Here is a 24354-nt window from a genome sequence, read left to right as displayed (position 1 = left end):
CAGCAATACTGGAGAAGGTTAAGTGTCTCCTGGTTCCTTGGAAAATCCTAGAAGTGATTATAAAAGAGATAGTGAATATTTAGTAAAGAAAGTGGTGATTATAAAGTGGTAATTGCTCCATCATATACACACATGCATGCACAAGGCCATGTAAGACTAATATTTCATTTTATAACAAAGTTACTAAACTGTTAGTTTAAGGGATGCTATACTGCTATAAAGTTTTCCTAAATTTCAGCCAATTCAATCAATATTCAATCAAATATTTCATAAAATCTTTATAGAATAGAAATGTGATCCAGCTGTAGTATAATTATATAGAACTTGTTCACTATACTCAAAGAATAGACAATGATGGTTCAATGTTAACTAAATTATTGCTTTTCAGTTGCTTTAATTATGGCTGACTCTTTGTGATTCCATTTGGATTTTTCTTGGCCAAAATATTGGAATGATTTAACATTTCCTTTTTTCTACTTATTTTACAGATGAGGAAACTGAAGTGACTTGCCCAGGGTCACACAGCTTAGTAACAGTCTGAGGCCAGATTTTAATGTAGGTCTTTCTACTACAGGCCTGATACTCTATTCACTTTATCACCTAGCTTTCCTGTCAACTTAGGAGGAGTTCTATAATGAAGTACCTTAAGGATTTGTCCTTACTATATACTTTTTTCCATTTTTATAAAAATCTTGCATAAAAGAATAGATGGAATATCCATATCTACGAAATTTACAGATGACACAAAGCTGGGAAGTATATTAAATTATAAAGTCAGAAATCTCAAGATGATGACGTTAGGGTGAATTCAATAAGATGAAATTCAATAGCAAAAGATGTAAAATTTAATATTTGAGTTTAAAATATCTACTACATATGGAAGAGAGATGGTTAGAAGGTAGTTTATCTGGAAAATACTTGGGAGTCAACAGTGTGAAATGAGACCACTCCCATATACATATATGTATATACATACATAATCCCTTTGAAGTTTGCCCTGATCAAACTGTATCTAGAGCATTGTGTTTTGAGTACCACACTCTGGAAAGTGTATTATTAAGCTTGAAAGCATCCTGAAGAAGGAAGCCAAGATGGTGACGGACTTTGAGGCAAAGTGATATGAACATTTATTGAACAAACAGGTGGAGATCATGCTGGGAAGAAAAAAAAAACATCTAAGGTGCATATGACTATATCCTTCTGGTATTTTTATGTGTGAAAATGGCTATTTAGGTTTCTTCCAAATTTCAATCTGTGAATTTCTCTGACAAAGTTTAATTGTTGTCAAAAATACATTTCAATCCAAATTATCCTATCTGATCCATTTCTACTTAAAAACCAAGTTTCCCATTTAGTTTGCCTTTAATGTTATAAAATCAGCTTTGTACCACTTAAGCACCTAAATTTCATTAGCCTTCAAATATTTATTTATATCCTTCACTAAATTCTTAGTATAAATGTTATCCCTGTATAGAAATGATCTTGAATTCTTAAAAGGAGCCCAATCTTTGGCTGATCCTACTATGTCAGAAAGGTTTCAGGTATTGTCACAAAAAGGAATGGCATTCTGTTTTCTTAGAACCAAAATAGCTAAGTTTTTGTCACAACATTCGATAGTATACTATTTTCAAAGGTGGTTTGTTTGTTTTGGTAAAAGGAATATCTGTAGATGGTCACAGTCAATGGGGAAACTCTGGGTGAGCTATAAGACCCTTCAGCCCAGAGGGAACCTGCTAACAATGTCTGGTTCAGCTCCCCATCTCCCCTGAGGGCTCTTGACATTCCTGAGAAGTCAGGGGGCAGTGACAACCTGTGTTGAGATTGAAGCAGAGTGATACCAGGTGGAAGAGTGGTACCAGGTGGCAAACTATATACAATAGCAAGTTGTTTATATGGTCCCACATGCAGTGTATACTTAGTGCATATATAGTGTTTTTGTTACTTAAGGGTATGAGGGTATAAAAAGGGGAAAGTCCTTGAAATAAATGGACTCCATTATTCCACCATCCTAGGAATCCCACCTCATCACTTCTCTACTAGGAAGGTATATTTTAATTATCCTGGTGTGGGGCTCTAGAAAGCAGGACACAACAAATATCTATCCAAATACAGACACAGATCCTTAGATGATTGAATTATTTATGTTAATTTCTTAATGATTTTTAAAACCCCTAGAAACAAGATTTTATCTACTGCAATAAAACATAAAAAGATAATTTAGCCATCGACATGCCTACAAATAATCAAATTATCAGTTTTGAAATCAATTTCTTATTCACAAACATTTATCATGTAACAAGGAAAGTTATTAGGTGATAAAAGAGCTTTTAAAAAAGGTACTATTTCTGAATTCAACTAACTTAATTTTTAAATTGTATCCTCTCTGTACAGGGTACAGGTCATTCATTCTTGAATTAAAACATTTAAAAAATCTAAGCTTCTTTCTAAAATAATATACTAAATATCCATGTAATTAATATTATAGCTGGTGGGAAATCTGTTACATGTCACCAAATCTACAATGATTAACAACACTCAAGAAAACTTCAAACATAGTTTTCCTTTATGAGAAATGTGTTGTTTTGAGCCTTGAACTGTGAATTTAGATGTTTAAATAATAGGATAAATGTTGATTTTAATCGTGCTTATTATAAAGAAGTATTATGTTTCTGATAAGAAGCACAATAATACAAGTAACTAAATAGCAATGTTCAGAATGAGATAGACCTATGTCTATCATAATGCTAGATAAGACATATGTCTATCAAATTATTCTATGTCAATTCTATTTCTACTTTTAGAAGAAAATAATATTTTTTAAACCTAGTTATCAACAACTTTATTTGGTAATTTTGCACATAGTATTATTATGAACGAGATATAACAGTGTCAAACAGGGATACTATTTGAGGAGCAGAATCAAGGAGTGCTGGAAAGTCACAAAAACTTCCAGCTATACTTGCCTGTACCCAGAAGATAGCAGCAGACACATTTCTTATGAATTTTTCTTGGGATCCATTGAGGGGAGGAGTGAAGATCCATTTAGGGCACTGATGGGAAATTTAGCCTTATGACTGAAAAGGCCCATCATCCCCTCCTGCTGCTCTGCACAAAATAGAAATTGTTGTAAGAATTTAAAGATAGGTTCTTCTCATTTGGTCCTTTTGTTGGCAAGATTAGATGAACATCCATGAAAGAACCAAACAGTAAAATTCCTTTAAAACTTTATGTGATGTTCAAGATCTCTGATAAGAAGCAGTTTATAAAAGATTAAAAAGGATCCCATTCTTCATGGCTTGCTCATTGACTTAAATATAAATCTTAGGGGATAGCTTAAAATATGCAGCATTTAATCCTGAGCATGTTCAGTTATAGAAAAGAGGAACTACTTTTTCATCAGGATAAAAAGTGAGCAGAAAATACAAGAGAACCTCCCACAACTTAAAAAAAATTTTTTTTCTGCATTAGTCATTCCCCTCTTCCTATTGTCACTGTATTTTAAAATATAATCATGAATTTAGTGTAACTCTTATTGCTGATATAGATGGAGTGGGAAATTATTGACTTTTATGATTATTTGCATCATTTTGATTTTTTAAAAATTTCATAAACAGCATGGCATAGTGGATAGAGCAATGTATTGGGAAGAATAGGGTTCAAATTCTATCAAAGACACTAATTAGCGATGTGACTTCGGACAAAATTACTTAACCTCCCTCCCTCAGTCCTAATTTTATCTGTAAGATGGAGATATTTATTAATAGTTCCTGTCTCACAAGATTGTTGTGAGAATAAAATGAAAGAATATATGTAGAGTGCTTTGCAAGTTGTTCTTTTTGTGGTTGGATACATAATTGTAAGTGGCATTATTCTTATTTCAGACTTCATAATATTAGACAAATTTAATGCTCTAAATACTTAGGGAGAAAGGGGAATTTTGAAAATGTTATATGATAATTTTTTTTCTAGTGAGAAACTTGAAAATATCTCATTTCCCAGTTTTTATATTCTTAGAAACTAGGTATAGTTTTTTTTGAGAAAGTTTCTTCTCTTTTTTGGGGCTGAGACCTGTGATTTCACTGGCATATAGAACTATACCAGTTGATTGATCAACTGACCAATGCAGGTCAACACCTATTCTAAAATTTAGTCTCACCAAGTTGTAAAGGATACTGAAAGGCTAAATTACCTTCTAGGGCAATATAGCCAGTAATAATCAGAGATAAATTTCACATACTTGAACCCAGGTCTTTCTAACTCCAATGATGGCTCCCTAGATACTACTCTATGCTGCCTCTCAAAAAGCAAAAAGATATTCTTATTTATATGTTTACTTCAAACTTTAATAGAATTGCTTTAATTATAAGAAAATTCTCAGGCAGGAATTTTGTTTCCTTTTACCAAATGAATATACTTAAAATAAAAGATATTTGTGGTGCTTTTCTTCTTTTAAAATAATATAATGGTTCGCTCTCTGGGAGAGAGCAGGTTTCTCAGGGAGGTTTTCTGAGGCAGTCTTACTATCAGTTAAAAGTAAATAATCACCCAAAATGCAGCCAGGTGATAAAAAGTTCAGATCTTTTATTGTCTCCAGTATAGGCCAGTTAGTTGTGACCTATCTCTTTGCTTGGTTCTAAGAGCTCTCTCCAAATGTTTCCAAATCCAAAGGTTTGTCCTTCAGCCTCCAGCCAGCCAGGTGGAAAATGGAATGAATCTTTCTTGCCTCGGAGAGAAGGCTTTTGACTCTCAATCTCCCAGAGTGCTCTGCGTCTGTCCCAGCGTGTTCCTCTCCAATCTAATTCAGCTGAATTTTCACCCGAAGTAACTAACTAACCCGAAGCTAAGAGCCTCTTTATATATGATTTCCCAAAGGTTGACTCCTCCTTCTGGAAGCACACCTAAGGGAAGTGTAAATTCAGATATCTCATACTAAACTCTGAAATCTCCCAAACATGTGAACTCCAATGAGTAAAGGTGTGAACACAAGCATTGTTTCAATTAGTTCTACTTAGTACCTTGTTTCAGGCTCTGGCCCATCAATCATAAAGATTCCAACAGATATTTATATTTAAATGAAATTTGTTCATTAATTTTAAAACTGTATAACTTTATTTTTTTGTTGTTGAGTTATGTTTGATTCTTTGTGAACCAATTTGGGGTTTACTTGGCAAAAGTACTGGATGGTTTATCATTTCCTTCAGTAGCTCATTTTACAAATGAGAAACAAAAGCAAACATGGTTAAATAAATTGCCCAAAATAATGTCTGAGACCAGATTTGAATTCAGGAAGGTGTCTTCCTGACTTCAGACATGACTCTCTATCCACCACACCACCTACCTGCCTAGTGAAATATTATTTCAAAACCAAAGGTCAAAATGAAATTAGAAAATTAAATCTATTTTTGAGAGAGCATGAATGCTAAAACTAACATATGTAAAACATTAGGAATCTAATCAATCAAAAATGAAAGAATGAAAAAGCTATTTATTGTTTGTGATGTACCAGGTACTACTCTAAATGTTGGATTTACAAATACAAAAAGTGAGACAGTATCTACTTTTTAGGAATTTGCATTCTAACAGAGATACAAAACATTTAGTGGAGTGACAGCTAGAGAAATTAATTTTTGTTGGGGTAGTTACAAGGATGACAAGTAGATTCATATGGCAGTAAATTGACAAGGAGGTAGAGAAGAAAAAAAATAATGACTCTCAGATTAATCTTACAAAATCAATCTCTAACAACTAAGGATATATTATTCCTAACACAATTGAATACATATATTCAAATATTCAATAGATGGTTGATATTATCAGTTTGGCAGTTCCCTCTAACGAAGTAAATCTTAACTTGTCCATGCTGGCTCTCATCCATGCCCTCTCAAAAGCTTTCCATAGGGGTCTATCCAACATGCTGGAGATCATCTTCACTTTCTTTCTCTTCTGTTTCTTTCTTTCTCTTCACTTTTCCAATGATACTGGCCATCTGCCATTCCTCAATATTGCCATGATGACCAATTTTGTTCTGTCATTTAATTCTAATATTTTATTCTTGTTCTTGCTTTAAGACATTGTTATTGTTACTATTTAGAATTAAGAATTTATTAGGACACCTATTATTTTAAAGGACAGGTCATATATTGTATACAGGATAAAGAGATTCCACATAATAAATATATTTTTATGTTAGAAAATTCACTTTATAAGATTTTGCTATGATAATAAATGATATTTTTCAATTCTTCTAAATAGAAAAAATCATTGACATGGGTTTTCATCATCAACTATATTCTTTCAAAGAATTTCATCTGTATAGTATTATAATAATTCCTTGATGAAAACAAGCCATACTCTACCAATGCAATAAAAGCAAGATAGATTAGCTTAAAATAAGTGGTAGTCAACTTACCTATAGCAAGTTTTACTTCTTATTGATGTCATTAGCTATCCTGTTTAAGGACTTTGTTGACATTATCTACTAAATTGTAAAGTCCCTGACACAAAGGAAACTTACATTCTCTTCTAAAATGATTAAATATTTCTATAGACAGTCTTTCTTCATTTAAAAATTATAAAATCACTTTAAGATTGAAGCTTTTCTATAAAAATGCTAATATTTATTATTGTTATGGCATTAAATAATTAATTCAACTTTATGGAATGAATACAATCATGTAGTTTTCTAGTGTGTTCTATTATTAAAATGTGGGAGCCATGTTAGGTATAAGCAAAGAAAGAATTGTATTCTGATACAAAACTGCAAAGATCACAAATGTCATAGCATATTATCAAACTCATATTCTCAACATGTCTCTAACACACATACTCACACACTATTAATGAAAATGCAACTTAATATAAAATGATGAAAATGAACACTTATTTATCCTTTTCAGAGATATAATATAAGACAATCAGTGACAATACTTCTTTTGTTTTAAGAATAGCACATATTACACTCTTCTTCATAAAACTGGAGATGGGTAGGAAAGGATTCACATAAGTTAATAAATGTTCACTTATTCAAACAAACATATGCTTAGTCTCTGAGAGTAGAGGAGAATGTGACTGGTGGATTAGCCAGTCTGAGGTGTAGTTGAATGAAAACAATAGAGTATCCATATTGAGACTTAGATACACATAGTGTGGCTTGAGAGCCAGCCATCAACAGGATGTCTAAGAAAAATGTGAACCAGCTCAGATAGCAATAACTCAACAAATTAAAGCTTCTGGGATAATCAGTGATGAGATCAGGCTAAGGATCAGGCCCCATGAATGGCTCCTGAATTTTTAGTCTGAGTGAGTTAAGGATATCTAATCATAAGAAAACAACCAACCAAAGAGTGGCAGTCTATGTCTGAATAAGTAAAATGAACCCCTGAAATAACAACAAATTATGTCTTGATTGAATAATTCAAAAGAAATCAAAATAGCACTTTTGAGTGATATTTTTGATGAGTGGATATTGTCTTGAGAGACAACTGAGAATAAAAAAGTAATAGTTCTGCTGTACTCTGCCCTGTTGTTCTGGACAGGACTAGCCTTAGGTCAAGTTCTATAGTAGTTTAGGTTTGATATTGGAACAAAATGAAATTCTTGTGAGTCATTCAACAGTTAATTAAAGTAGACGGGGTTAGTTAGATTTAGTTAGCATAGCAAAGGGTATGCAGCAAAGATAGGCACTGAGAGTCCCTTCACTTAATTTAGTTGAGTGAAGCCCTTGCCTGAACTATCCATCATTTTCTACCAACCAAGCACCAGAGAGAACAACTGCAGCTACTCATGGCTATTTTGTATTCAACTAATGGCAGTAGCTTAAGCCTTTAGATTTGAAGGATAGTTTCAATACTTATTAAGAAAAACTTTGCATGAGGATAGGTGGCTTCCATTACACCTGGTCATTAAAAGTTATTCTAAGTGGCTCTTAAAAATGGATTCACTTTGTACAGCCTGGGCAAAAGTTCACTACCTCAGGTTTTTAGAAAACAATGTTCATTCTTAGTCCAAATTCATGAAAACATCATGTGAGATATACATATAACATATAGAAACTGATTTATTGAACAGAATTAATGAATATCATTCTAGGATCACTTCCCTCAAACTCTTCTACTTTGTGGTGCAGCATCAGATAAATTATCTAGTCAATTTTATAGAAATAGTCCACTAGGTCCATGTAATATAAATTGTACCATTCACAAAAGATGAGTGGAATTTTCCACAAACAAGTAAAGCTCTTCTGATAAATTTATTCTAGGTAAGTAATAGACAATTAGATATCAATTAGACAAAAGTCTTTGAGCAGGAAAGGAGTGTGGGATGGAAAGCGGAGGCTAATTTATGTAGTGTAAAAATGGAATTTGAGAATATAAGTTTAGAAAGTAGGAGCTGCATTGCTTTTCAAATACCTTTTTATGTTTAATGATTCTCTAAGCTTGTACAACTTAATCAGAATTTATTATTACACCATTCTACATATGTGACAAGCATTTAATAAAAATTTACATGATGATGTTCATAGATTTCAATTTTTAAAGTTGTATTCTAAAATAAGAATTGACAATAGAGCCAAATACGTCAAAATCAGAAATCTGTGATGTTGAGAAAGGAAATGGAATTGTTGGAAGATAATTGGATTTAGGATGAGGAAAAGTCAAGGAAAGATAATGTATAGCTAGTAGGCAAGAAAGAATAATGTTGGATTTAGCTTTTATCCAACAATACAGAAGTCACTCCATCAGCCCATAAGATTTAAAGTCAGAGAAAAACTTTTCCATAAAGAACCCAAAAGAACCTTCTAATTAGAAAGCTGGTGGAAAATATCTTATAATTGTGAGGTATTTAAATAAATAATAACTTGTTATGTGACTTTGTAGAGAGACTTTTATATAAATGTTATAATGATCAACATCATTACATCATTCTGTATTTGGAAAACAAAGGAAATGATGCCATGTTAAACATACAATGTAAGAAATAAGCTGCCATATAAATCTAATAGGACAAATAATTTTTACAACAGTACTGAAAGTAGTTTTGCTTATACCATGCAAATACCAATAGATTGTGACAGAAATTACATATGTTTTATAATTAGGACTAATAATTAAGGCCCTGACTTGTCTTTGGTAATCTTGTAATTGAATGTAATTATATTTAGGTCATGTGTTTGATTTCAAAAACTCCAAACAACAGGTCCCTCTGTAATTCCCAGAACCTAAAGAGTTCACAATTCCCATTCATTATCATACTTAGTAACCTAAGAAGAGAAAAATAAGGTTTATGGTGATGATGTACTAAATAAACTCCATAAAAGGCAAAGATTAAATGAACTTGGACGCAGAGAACAAGCTACCTAAAAGACTTAGGATAACTAAAAATAAATATTAAAAAATATTAAATGCTTTATGTGTTTAGAAATGTAAAGTTGTTTATGATAAAAATGTCAATCAACTATATTGTCCCATGTAGCATCTCATGTTAGCACAACAACTGAACAGATAGTCTGCTTAAAATTTATCAAGGTTTTGTGCTTTAAATTTTTCTCTTAAAAACTTCTCAGTTAACTATAATGTATCCTGGCCCTAAAAAGAAGTGACAATGTATAGACTGATGTAGAAACTATTTACAATATGTTTTACATTAAAGGAATTCCATGAAATGAAGAATTGAAAAGAAAAAAATGAGATGGGCAAAAAGGACAAATTTATGTTAGTTATCTGTAAGGAAGAAACTAGAAAATTAATTTGAAGTGACTTGGCCCATTATTAAAAAAAAAAAAAACCTAAGTATATTCTTACTGTTACTGAATTAAAACAGAGTTTAAAGGAAGTGGAGAGAGGGAAATGTCACTTACCATAATTCCAGTAAGTAAACAGACTCCTTTTCCACAATATGTATTAGGTACCATGTCACCATAACCAATGGAGAGGAAAGTTATTGAAATCAACCACATTGCTCCAAGGAAATTGCTAGTGACATCTTGTTGATCATGGTACCTGAAAAAAAAGAAAATAAAACCTTTATCAGCTAACCAATATAAATACTGGGCAGCTTAGGGCAAAATATACTTGTCTTAAAATTATTTTTTAAACCTACTCCCTAAGCTATTGTATTATTTTGTGAAATGGTATACTAGGGGTGGTTAAATGATAAATAAATTTACAAAATGCTTAAAAAAGATTGTCCAAGTGCTATTATATAACCTTCCTCTGTTTGTTAAGATGAATATATGAATGAAAGCTGAATATATTTAACAAATAAATCCTTCTAAGGAAAAACAGATATACAGAGTAGTAGCACAAATAGATTAGTTTTATAGGCAAAACTGTGAGTTTGGGACAATGTCTTTTACTCTTATAAAAACTTGGTGGTATTAATTAACTTCTCATATTATTTAGATATGGATGATTCATAAACTTCATTTAACATATTCATCTTGTTGAATTAACTAGAGAAAGATGAAAATCCAGAAACATGGTTTGACTTGCACCCTAGGATATTTAGTTTCTACTCAGCTCTGCCACTGATGAAGTTTTTGAATAAAATTATATAGTCCTTAACTGTGATGCACTATTTGGGGGCCAGATGCTCTGTATATAAAGCATGAGATAGAAGTCTGAAAAAAAAAAGAATGCAAGATATATTCTTTTTTTTTTAGAGGAATTACTTTATTTTTTTCTTCAGTAGTATTTTATTTTTCTAAATACATATGGAGATAGTTTTCAACATTCATTTTGATAAGACTTTATGTCCCAAATTTTTCTCTTACCTCCCTACTTCTCAAGACAACAAGCAATCTTTTCTAGGTTTAAATATGTGCAATCCTTTTAAACATATTTCCATATTTGTCATGTTGTGCAAAAAAAAATCAGACAAAAAGGGAAAAAACATGAGAAAGAAAAAACAAACAAAAAAGGATGAAAATAATATGCTTCAATTCATATTCAGTCTCTGAAGTTCTTTCTCTGGATGCATATGGCATTTTCCATCCTGAGTCTATTGGAATTGTTTAGGCATTTTCAAGTATTATGTGTTTGAAAGGGGGAAGGAATATCTAATTAAGCTATTTTATATGCTCATAGACTTTATTTTCCAGATAAATTGTATGTTCATGTTGTTCCCTGAATTTGATATTGTATCATCTATCTCCATTAATTTGTACTAGCTATTTCCCATATCTGGAATGTACAACATTCCCTTTCTTTGACATTCAGAATCTATCTTCCTTCAATGTTCAGCTCAATATAGCTCCTTTGAATAGTTTCTTTTATTCTTCCAGTTATTATTGGACTATCCCTGTTAACATTCCTTTATATTCACTTTATATTCATACTCACTGTGTGCATATTTGTCCTTTCTCTCCCTAGCCTCCTTATCAGTAAAATGCAAATTCCTTGAATATAAGTCATTGACTAGCACATATTAAATACTTACTATCTGCTAGATACTGTGCTACTCCCCAAGAAGTGCTATTATCTTCAATTGACAAATTAAGAAATTGAGACAAAGTTTAGTGAACTGTCCAGCGTCATGCAGATAATGGGTATCTGAGGCCACATTTGAATTCATGTTTCCTGACTCTAGGGCCTTTACTCTATCCATTATACTACATTGTTTTACTTTTTTTTTTTTTAATATTTATATATACTCTTTTAAAATACTCTACACATAGAATTTAATAATGTTTAAATTTAAATGGCACAAGTTCTAGGATTCACCTGGAGCTCTATAGCACTAATCAAATCCCCCCCCCCCCTCCTCCCAGTAGCACTAATAGGTTGGGCCTCTAGTGATCAGCTAATACTTTTCCCTTCAAAACCTTCAGGATTTGGGAGAGATTTTCTAAAACTATTGTGCTTATGATTTGAAGTCAGCCAACCAGGCTTAATTAGCTTTTTGAACTAGGTATTTACTAAGATACTACAATAAGAAGATTTAATACAAAACAAATCAAAGATATGTGGCACAGAATAGATACAGGGTAAAGAAGGTTCAGTCTTAAAGAGCTCACAACTTCTGATCTTCAATTTTGTGAAATTGAACTTAGGCATGGTATAGTTTTCTGTTTAGTTCCTTGTAGTCCTGAAGCTGTCTTTCCTCAATATGTTTTGTTTTCTTAGGTTCTATAGTACTATAGAAATGAATGCCAGCCATTATAGTTCTGGGGACATTGCTAGGATGTCAGTGGGAAGTTTTTTGATGCTCTTACCTTCTCTATCTCACTCATCCCCTTCCCCAAGCAATTCTCTATCAGGGGATTGAGAGACCTAATTGCTCTCTTCTACAGTCTGATCTTCCATGCAAATACTGAATCTGAATGGGTTTTTTACATTATACAAACCTCTCAGGACAAGCCTGAATCTACTCAACTAATCCTAACAAATTTCCTGTGTATCATCATTTCATTTCATTCAATGACTTCATTCAATGACTTGAAGCAGTCCACTATAACCCCACATGATTAACTAACTTTTTCCACACTTATTTTCATGTCTTTGATTGACAGAGTGACTAAATAGATAGACAGGTAGATACTAACTGATAGATATCATTTATTTAGTACTATCTATTTCAGGCACTGTATCAAGAACTAGGGATGCAAATGTTTACTCTTAAGGAGCTTACATACCAATATTGGAAAATAACATAAAAGAGGTGCTGGAAATGTGAGGCAAGAATGTTTTACCTTAAGATTGATTATGATGGAGGAAATGATAAATGTGTTATTCAAAACCCTTTATAATCTCCTCCTCTGACCTTTCCAATCTTCTTCCATTTTATTCTCCCCTTATGATCTCTTTATACTTGGTGATTTCAAGACACTGGCCTCCTGTTTCCTTGAACAAGCTAACCCATCTCCTAATTTTTTTCTATTTCCCTCTGATACTTCCAATTATCTTGCATATAGCTTATTTGTACTTAATTTTTTGTGTGTTGTCTCTTCCTGTAGACTGTGAGCTTCTTGAAAACATGGTCTGTTTTGATTTTTTTTTTTTTTTTGCATACCCAGGACTTAGCACAGTATCTGACACAAGATGCTTAATAAATTCTGACTGACTGATCTTGGAAGGAAGGCAGTGTGTAGAAAATTTGAGGTAATTCTTAAAAGAGGCCAAAAAAACCTGGGATACAGAGGTGAAAAGGGAGAGAACACCATACATAGGAAAGGGCACAGAATCAGAAGTTGGAGTGATGTGAATGAAGAAAATAATGAAGGGTAGGGTGGCTGACTTAGAGGGTTCAGAAAGGGGAGGAAAGTATGAGAGGTCTGATAAAGTAGAAAGGTTGTGAAGGGTTTTAAGTGCTGAACAGAGAAGATTATATTTAATTCTGGAAAAAATTGGAGCAATTAATAGCATTTTGAGTTAGGTTGTGTGTGACATGTACACATCAAATTTTAGAAAAATCATTTAGAGTAACAAATATACTAGGATCTATTCTTTTAGATATTTGGAGGCTTTGCATTACATATTACATTATTTTATAGATTAAAATATTTATATTAAGATAGTAGGCTTAAGTGGCTTTGAGAGTGGCTAAATGAACTGGATTAATATAAGGAAGAACATAACAAATAGAATTGCAAAAATGGAACGGGCTGCTTCACAAGATCTTCAGGTGGATGTCAGATGACCAAATTTTAAGCATGAAAGGCAATGTAGTATAATTCCAGAGTGCTAGATCCAAGATTCAGGAGTTCTGGGTTCAAATTTTGCATAAAACATTTGGTAACACATTTAATCTCTCTATACTGTAACTTTAACAGTCCTAAAATAAGGATAATACTTGTTAGGTCAAACTCATTGGAATGTTGTTACGATGGGTTTTCAAACATTAAAGAAATGCAATAATGTGAATTATTGATGCCATTGAGTGGTTACTAAAAAGGAACAGAAAGGTTACTGTGATTCTGTAGTGGTTGGCACTAATAATGGGGATATTTAGAAACTAGCTTATTGGAGCTTTTTTTTTTAAGAGTCTAAGTTTAAGAATAAAGTCATTATATTCCCTTCCTAAGTCTTCTGCTGGCCCAGCTATATTTGATGAGGGCTATGAGTAAATTGGTCCTTAGATGGTGAATAGTGAGGACCAGAGCAAATCATTTAAAGTGTATATATTAAATATCTTGAATTAAGTGTCCTGTAGATATCTTGAACTCAACATGTCCAAAACTGAATGCTATAGTTTCCCCTACATACTCCCCTCCTTCCAAAGTTCTCTATTACTGCTGAACAATCATTATATCAGTCACTCAGGCTCAGTACCTCAATTCCTTTAAAAATAACTTTTATTTTTCCAAATATATGCAAAGATAATTTTTAACATTCACCTTTGCAAAACCTTGTGTTCCAAATTTTTCTCTCCCTCCTTTCCAACCCCTCCCATAGACAGCAAGCATCTAATATAGGTTAAATATGTGCAATTCTTCTAAACATATTTCCATATTTGTCATGCTGCACAAGAAAAATCAGAGGAAATAATATGAAAGAAAAAAATTGAGAAAAAAACTCAAGCAAACACCCACCAACATTAAAAGGGTGAAAATACTATGCTTTGATCTACATTTGGTCTCCATAGTTCTCTTTCTGGATGTGAATGGCTCTTTTCATCACAAATCTACTGAAATTGCCTTGAATCACCTCATTGTTGAAAAGAGCCAAGATCATCACAGTTGATCATCCCACAATCTTGTTGTTGCTGTGTACAATGACCTCTTGAGCCTACTCACTTCACTCTGCATCAATTCATGTACGGCTTTCCAGATTTTTCTGAAATCAGCCTGCTTGACATTTCTTATAAAACAATAATATTGCATTACATCCATATATCATAACTTATTCAACCATTCTCCAACTGATGGGCATTAACCTAATGTCAGTTCCTTGCTACTTCAAAAAGGGTTACTACAAACAATTTTTGCCCATATGAGTCCTTTTCTCTTTTTTTTTAATGTTCTCTTTGGGATACAGATTCAGTAGAGATATTGCTGGATCAAAGGGTATGCACAGTTTTATAGGTCTTTGGGCATAGTTCCAAATTGTTCTCCAGAAAGACTGGATCATTTCACAATTTCACCAACAATACATCAGTGTTGCAGTTTTCCCACATATCCTCTAGCATTTGTCATTGACTTTTCTTGTCATCTTAGCCAATCTGAAAGCTGTGAAATGAGAACTCAACTTCTAACTCTCTCACTACATTCTCCATCTCCAACTCTCATATCCAACTTGTTGCTGAGTTCTGTCAATTTTAGCTTTAAAATATGTTTCACATGTTACTTTTTCTTACAATCTGGTATTTCTATCAACTTGATACAGGTTTTCATAATCTCATGCCTGGTCTATTGAAAAACTTTGATGATGGTCTATTTGTCCATCTTCCATTTAGCCATAAAAGTGATATTCCTAAAATGTAGGTTTGGCCATAGTAGACTCCCACACCTCTTCAATATTGCCTATTACTTCTAAGATCAAATATAAAATCCTGTTTGGCATTAAAATACCTTCATAACTTACCACCTGCCTTTCCACTTCACTGGCCTCCTTGTTATTACTAGGACAAAATACTCTATTCTCTAGATTCTATTCATTTTGGCTGGAATATCTGGAATATTTTCTCCCCTTATCTCTTCTTGCTGAATTTTCTCACTTTCTTTGAGTTCCAATTTATATTCCACCTTCTGGAATCTTTTCCCAATCCCTCAAAATTCTACTATCCTCCTTTTCTTGATTATTTCCTATTTATCTTGTATAAAGCTTGTTGTATATAGTTGTTTACATGTTATCTTCCCCATTGGACTATTAATTCCTCAAGGACATGGACTGTTTTTTGTCTTTCAGTGTATTCCCAAATGCTTAACATAGTGCCTGTGACATAATAAATACTAAATAAGTTCTGTTGACTGGCACAGAGCAGGCACTTAAATGTTTATTGACCAAGACTGATTAATTAAGGGAGTGACTGGTGGGATGAAATTACATATTTCTTTCAAATACAGAACTTTCTGCAACATTTGTTTATGTTTAATATTGCTGTGCCCTAGGGATTTTTTTTCCTATTTAATTATTAAGGAAAATAAATATGGCAAAATATTTTAAAAATAAATATGGTAAAACAAATGTGGCAAAGCTAGAGGAAACAAAAGATTCTAGCTTTCATCCCCTCATCTTCTTGACCACAAGCTAGAGAATGCACTAGATGTAATTCTGATCAGGAAGAAGTGTAAGTCATTTTTCCATTTCAAGATGGCTTAGATGGCCTATCTCTATAGGATGGTTGTGTCATGAGGATGGTGCAATGATAGATCACAGAGAGTATTCTAGTACCAAAATACTGAGAAAATATTCAAACAGGGCATGAGGAAAAGATCCCAGAAGATCCCTGAGCAAGAGTTGAATACAAGAGCACTAGATCACAGATCCAGGATGAAAAGAAACAATTCCAAGCAATGATATTTGGAATAAATTCTAGGAAGCAAATGATAACTATGTAGTTTGGATCCCAGGAGCAGAGTACAATGTTCTAGACCAAAAGGGAATAACAGTTTGGATACTTCCAGTGGGCCAAGAAGAGCTGTATCAAGTACAAGAACCTTCCAATAAAAAACCAAATGGATAAAGGCAAATTGGGATAGAAATCTGAATTATACAGAACTTAGATGAGGAAGGAAGTGAATAGACCTCCCACTGGATCATATTATTTTGAAAGTCATGAAATACTTTAGACTCAACCTCTAGCTGTGAAAGCAACAAAAAGATATGACGAAAGAAGTTCAGACTACACATCACCTCTCCCCAAACCCAAGTGAGTGCAGAGCACTCACACAGCATTAACACAAAGTCCAAAGTCAAGAAGTAAGCTGGAAGAATGAGCCAAACAAACAAAAAAAGAGACCTATAATAAAAAGCTATTATGGTAATCATAAAGGCAAGACAAACACAAAAGAAGAAAATGACTAGACGATGTCTATAAGCAAAATCAAAAAGAAAATCATAATTGGGATCATGTCCAATAAGAATCCTAAAATAGCTGAAAAAGGAGCTAAAATGATTTATTAAAAAATTGAGAATATTAAGAGGAAAAATGGAAAAAGAAAAGAGCTAGGGAAGAAAAATATGAAAAAAAGAATTAAACTTGGAAAAATAAATATAAAATTTTGCTGAAGAAAATAACTCCTTGAAAATTAGAATTGGGAGCATGGAAGCTAATAACTGCATGAAACATAGAAAAAATAATCAAAGTTAAAAACCCTTAAAAATGGAAAAAATACAACTAATCTGGAAAACAGATCAAAGTAAGAAAATTTAAGAAAAATTTTTGTTTTTCAGTAATTTTTCAGTTGTGTCTAACTCTTAATGACTCAATTTGGAGTTTTCTTGCTAAAGTATTGGAGGGGTTCACCATTTTCTTCTTCAGCTTATTTTATAGATAATTTAACTGAAGCAAACAAGATTAAGTGACTCTTTAGGTTATATAGCTAGTAAGTGTCTCAGACTAGTTTTGAACTGAGAAAGAAGAATCTTTCTGACTTCAGGCCCAACCCTCTATCTATTGTGTCATGTGATTGCCATTAAAAATTACAGGACTATCTAAAAGCCAAGAACAAAAAAAAGTGGGGACTCCGGTCATAATTATAAGATGGAAAATCATGCTGTAGTCACTCACAGACCAGAGCACAGGCCAGGAGAACAATGACCACATTTCTTCTTAGATCATGCCACACTGGGAGAACTGAAAATTTATAGACTCCTAGAAATAGCTCTGAAGACAGTAAGACAAAAAACTTGAATCTTGGGATAGTACCCCCTCTACCCAGGAAAAAAAATCCAACTTTAAAATAAAATTACATAGCAAAAAATAGGCTGGAAAAATGAGCAAAAATGAAGTTTCTTATTATTAGAGCTATAAGAAGTAGTGTACATGGAGCACAGATATTAGTCGACTATGATGGGATTTTTTTTTAAATAAAGAAGTGAGAAAGAGAAATGCATTGGGAGAAAGGAGAAGGAAGAGGAAGAATGGGGTAAATTATCTCACATAAAAGAGATGTGAAAGCTTTTATAGTAGAGAGGAATATGGGAAAGAATGGTAGACAATACTTGAACCTAACTCTCATCAGAATTGGCTCGAAGAGGGAACAACATGCACACTGTGTTGGATATAGAAATCTATTTTACCCTATACAGAAGTAGAAGGGTAAAAGATTAAGAAAAAGATGAGGGGAGAGCTGAGAGAGAAAGAGAAGGGAGGGAACAGGATGGAGGGTAAAATACATGTAAAAAAAATTAACTAAGTTTCTCTGACAAAGGCCTCATTTCTCCAACACACAGCAAACTGAGTAAAATTTATAAAAAGTCTCTGAAATTTTTATAGGCAGTTTCTCAGATAAAAGTCTAATATCTCAAATATATAAAGAACTTTGTTAGATCTGTAAGAAGAAAAGTCATTCCCCAAGATAAATGGGAAAATGCAATTTTACAATGAAGGAATAAAAATAATCTAATGTCAGATAAAAAATTGCTCTAAATCACTGGTTAGAGAAATGCTGATTAAAACAATCTTGAAATATTAATTAACACTAACCAGATTGGCTAAAATGATAGAAGGGAAAAGTGACAGATATTAGAGAGGATGTGGAAAAATTGAGACACTAATTCATTGTTGGTGGAATTGTGAACTGATTCAACCATTATGGAGCGCAATCTGAAATTATGTCCAAAAGATTATTAAAGTAACTATACCCTTTGAGGAAGATTAAAATCAAGCAAATGGAGACTAATGACTTCATGAGAAATCAAGAAACAATAAAACAAAGCTAGGCAAATGAAAAAATAAAAAACAATGTGAAATATCTCATTGGAAAAAAAACTCACTTAGAAAACAGATTTAGGAGAGATTATTTAAGAATTATTGATATAACACAGCAACAACAAGACTATACGACGATCAATTATGATGAACATGGCTCTCTTCAACATTGAGATGATTCAAACCATATCCAATTGTGCAGTGATGAAGAGATTCATCTACACCCAGAGAAAGAACCATGGAAACAGAATAGGGAATACAACATAGCATTCTCACTCTCTCTGTTGTTATTTGCTTGCATTGTGTTTTCTTTCTCAGTTTTTCTTTTTCTTCCTTTTTGATCTGATTTTTCTTGAGCAACAAGATAATTATTCAAATATGTATACATATATTGGATCTAACATATATTTCAACATATCTAACATGTACTGACTACCTGCCAGCTAGGGGTGGGGATGGGGGGAAGGAGGGAAAAATTTACAACAAAAGGCTATACAAGAGTCAATGTTGGAAAAATTACCCATGCATATGCTTTGTAAATAAAAAGCTTCAATAAAAAAAGAATTATTGATATACCTGAAAGCTATGATCAACAAAAGAGCCTAGATATTATCTCAGGAAATTATCAAGGAAAACTGTCCTGATGTTCTAGAACTAGAGGGAAAAATAGAAATTGAAAGAATCTACCAGTCACCACCTAAAAAGATCCCAAGATGAAAATTCTCAGAAATATCATAGCCAAATTCCAGAACTCCGAAGTTAAGGAGAAAATACTGCAAGCATTCAGAAAGAAATAATTCAAATATAGTGGAGCCACAGTCAGGATAATAGAAGATTTAGTAGCTTCTTCATTAAAGAACTGGAGGACTAGGAATATAATATTCTGGAGAGCAATGGAGAGCTAGTTGTACAACCAAGAATCACATATCTAGCAAAATGAGTATAATCCTTCAGGTGAAAAGATGAAAATTCAGTGAAATAGAAGACTTTCAAGTATTCTTGATGAAAAGACCAGAGCTGAATAGAAAATCTGATTTTTGAATACAGGAATCAGAAAAATCATAAGGAGGTAATCAAGAAAAGGAAGTCATAAAGTAATTCTTATTAATTACTAAACCTTATTGTTTATCAGTTTACATTGCTACATGGGAAGATATTACTTGTAACATAAGAACATTCTCATTATTAGTGCAATTAGAAATAGTATATATAGACAGAGGGCACAGGTGTGAGTTGAATATGAAGGGATAACATCCAAAAAAAATTAAGAGGTAAGAAGAATACACTGGGATAAAAAGAAAGGGAGAAATAGAATGGTATAAATTATCTTCCATAAAAGATTTAAGAAAAAGCTTTTATAGTGGAGGGAAATATCGAAGGTAGAGGGAGAAGGTGAACCTTATTCTTAACAGAATTGACTCAAAGAGGAAATAACACACTTGATATGGGTATAGAAATCTATCTTACCCTTCAGGAAATTATGAAGGGAAAGGGATATGAGAAGGGGGGAGGGTGATAGAAGAGAGGACATACTGAGGAAGGGGGGGGTTCAGAAGCAAAACACTTTTGAGGAAGGACAGGGTGAAAGGAAAGAAAGAATAGAAAAAATGAGAGAAATAGTTAGCAATAATAATTATGAAAAAGTTTCTCTGATTATGACCATTTCTCAAATGTATAAGGAACTGAGTAAAAAAAAAACCCAACTGATAAATGATTCAAATATATGAACTATGCCCAAAGGACTATATAATCTGCATATCCTTTGACTTAACAATACCACTTCTAGACATGAATTCAAAAATTGATTTAAGAAAAAGAAATGGACCTTTATTACTAAAATATTTACATTAACTCTTTTCTCAGGACACAGAACTGAAAATCGATGGGCATCAATTGGGGAATGGCTGAATAAATTATAGTATGTGATTATGATGGAATATTATTGTTCTGTAAGAAATGATAAACAGAATGCTCTCAGAAAAACCTGGAAAGTCCTCCATGAACTCAAGCAAAGTGAAATATACCGTGTACAAAGTAGTAGCAATATTATGGGATGATCAACTGTGAATGACTTTGCTGTTCTCAGAAATACAATGATCCAAGACTACTCTGAAGACTTCTGATGAAAAATGCTACACATATCCAGAGAAGGAACTGATTCTATCTGAATACAGAATGAAACATACTTTTTTCTTGAGGGTTTTTTTTGGGGGAGGGGAGAGAGGAGATCTATATTTCCTTTCCCAATATGACTTTTATGGAAATGTTCTGCAGAACTTCACAAATATGTTCTCAACAGGAGTGAGGAGGGAGGAAGGGAAAGTATCTGGAAATAAAAAATTTAAAAATAAATGTAAAAAATTGTTTTACATGTAATTGGGGAAAACAAAAAACTTAAAACATAGAATAAAAAAGAAATGAAAAGCTTAATGGTCTTAGGAAAACATGGAAAGATTTGCATGAAACAGCAAAGAGCAAAATGAGCAGAATCAAGAGAATTTTTATATAGTCTAACAGCTTAAAAAGTATTTTTGAGTAAATAAGTTATTTTAATTATTATAAATACCCAAGCTAATTATAAAGGACTTATGAAAAAAGATGTTATTTGCATACATAGAAACAACTGATAGTCAGAAGTATGTCTAAAATAATTTTATTTATATTTATGTACATCCATACATATATACATTTATGCACACATACAAGTATATATACATGTGTGTATGTATGTGACATTTCTGATCATTATGAAGAGCTCATGATGAAAAATGCTATTCAATATTATTGTTCTGTAAGGAATGACCAGCAGGATGAATACAGAGAGGATTGGCGAGACTTACATGAATTGATGCTAAGTGAAATGAACAGAAGCAGGAGATCATTATATACCTCAACAACGATGTTTGAGAATGTATTCTGATGGAAGTAGATCTCTTCGATAAAGAGAGCTAATCCAGTTTCAATTGATCAAGGAAGGACAGAAGCAGCTACACCCAAAGAAAGAACACTGGGAAATGAATATAAGCTGCTTGCATTTTTGTTTTTCTTCCCAGGTTATTTATACCTTCTGAATCCAATTCTCCCTGTGCAACAAGAAAACTATTCGGTTCTGCACACATATATTTTATCTAGGATATACTGTAACCTATTCAATATGTAAAGGACTGCTTGCCATCTGGGGGAGGGGGTGGAGAGATGGAGGGGAAAAATCAGAACAGAAGTGAGTGCAAGGGATAATGCTGTAAAAAATTACCCTGGCATGGGTTCTGTCAATAAAAAGTTATTAAAAAAAAAAAAGGAAGTACATGAGGAAAACTTGCATGTTGTAACTCAAAAAAAAAAAAAAAAGAAAAATGCTATTCAATTACAGAGAAAGAATTGGTGAAGTGTGAATGCAGATTGTAAGATTCTTTTTAAAAAAAATTCTTATTTTTTCTAATTTGTTGTCTTTTGGGTCTGTATTTTCTTCCAAAACATAATTAATATAGAAATATGGTTTTCATGACTGTATATGTGTAATTTTTATCAAATTACCTGTCTTCTCAAGGAGCAGCAAAGGGGAAACCTTAGAAATTTAAAAAAAAATTAAACTAATGTTAAAAACTGTTTTTACATATAGCATAAAAACATAATTTTTTTTTTTTACTTCTTGAAAGAAACTTGAAAACAAATACTTCCAGGAATATTAGAGCCAAAAATCCAGAGTTTCTAGATCAAGAAAAAAATAATGCGAACATACAGAAATAAAGAATTCAAATACTAAATAGTCACAATCAGGATCACATATGATTTAGTAGCTTCTAATATTAAGTAGCAGAGACTCTAGAATATGATATTCCAAAAGACAAAGGATCCTGACTTACAATCAAGAATAATCTATCCAGAAAATGAAGTGTGATTTTATAGGGAAAAATAGATTTCAATGCAATAGTAGACTCCCAATCATTCCTGAAGAAAAGACCAGATTTGAGTAGAAAATCTGATATATACAGGAATCATGAAAAGCATAAACAAATAAACAGGAATGGGAAGAAGGTTAACCTGTTTGCACTCTTATATGGGGAACTGATACAGGTAATATTTCAGAACTTTATCATCACCTAGAGTCTTAGAAGGAGTATAAAGAACTTGGGAGCGGTTCTATTGTATTTTGATAACCTCAAAAGAAAATGGAATGGATATGAAAGAAGAATATTTTGGGAGAGAGCAAAACGGGGAGGAAGAATAAAGAACATTAACTCACATAAATGGGAAAGGAAAAGAAAGGCACAATGGAGGCAGGAAAAGATGAATATTAAACCTTCCTTTCACCTGAACTAACAAGAGGAAAAAATAATACCATATACACATATTTGCATCTCCCCTAACAAGGACATAGAAAAGAAAGGGATTAAGGAAAAGAAGGGTAGAATTAAGGAGGCATTGGTTAGAATCAAAACACTCAAAGAGGGGGCAGGAAGAAGAAGATCAAAGGATAAGTATTAAAAAACAATAAAAAATATGCAATAAACAATCAAAATTGTAAATCTAAAAAGGATGAACTCATTCACAAAATGGAAGAGCATAACAGATTAGAAATCAGAATTCAACAATATGTTGTTTGTAAGAAACACTTGTGAGACAGAAAAATACATAGAGATAAAATAAGGATCTTGAATAGAACTTAAAATACTTGGGTTAGAGTAAAAAAAATAAATCAACTATAAAGAATAATAGTTTTAGACTATTCTAATTTCTTTTATTGCTATAATTGCCATTTCTAGTATTATTTCTATTCTACTATTATTTAATATTAAATAATTATGGTAATAATAGATATCTTCCATCACCTTTGATTTTATTGGGAAGTCTTCAAGCTTATCTCTACTATAAATAATGTTTGCTGATGGTTTTAAATAGATACTAAACATTTTAAGGAAATCTCCATTTATTTATTATGCTTTCTAGTATTTTTTAATATGAATAAATGTATTTTGTCAAAAGACATTTTCTGTATCTATTGAGATCATCATATGATTTTTGTTGTTTTGGTTATCAATAGTCAATTATGCTAATAGTTTTCTTAATATTGAACATGCCCTGGATTCAAGATATAAATACCACCTGGTCATTTTATGATATTTGTGATAAATTGCCATAATCTCCTTATTAGATTGGAAAGAATTTGGATGCTATACCATTTGGTATATATGTCTACTATTGATGTAACTTTTTTTCATTTTTTTTGTGCCTCCTTTATCAAGCTGTTATCTCTTTTTCATGATTTTCTTGCATCACTGTCATTTTGTTTTCCAATTCTTCCTTTACTTTTCTTATTCAAATTTTAAAATTCTTTTTGTGCTCTTCCAGGAATTCATTTTGGCTCTGAAACCAATTCATCTTTTTTCTTTGAATTTTTGGATATAGCAGTTTTTGACTTTGTTATATTCTTTTGAGCGTGTATTTTGATCTTCCCTGTTACTATATGGTCAAGATCTTTGTTGTTTTTCTTGTAGTTGTTGTTTGCTCGTTTCCCCAGCTTACTTTTTGACTTTTAACTTTATG

At 32.4% G+C, this 24354-nt stretch overlaps 1 protein-coding gene across 1 annotated transcript in view; it reads right to left on the bottom strand.

The window, feature by feature from the left end:
* Positions 1-24354, bottom strand: part of KCNN2 (potassium calcium-activated channel subfamily N member 2) — a 190986-nt gene that overhangs the window by 46250 nt on the left and 120382 nt on the right. Inside the window, exon 5 of the mRNA XM_051994453.1 lies at positions 9857-9998. Within this exon, the coding sequence (XP_051850413.1) occupies positions 9857-9998 (142 nt within the window). The remainder of the gene's footprint in view (positions 1-9856; positions 9999-24354) is intronic.

The sequence above is a fragment of the Antechinus flavipes genome, chromosome 1 (genome assembly GCF_016432865.1).
Source record: "Antechinus flavipes isolate AdamAnt ecotype Samford, QLD, Australia chromosome 1, AdamAnt_v2, whole genome shotgun sequence".
In the NCBI taxonomy this organism is placed as follows: Eukaryota; Metazoa; Chordata; class Mammalia; order Dasyuromorphia; family Dasyuridae; genus Antechinus; species Antechinus flavipes.
Note: the sequence above shows the minus strand (reverse complement) of the source record. Positions and strands in the feature narration are given on the sequence as shown.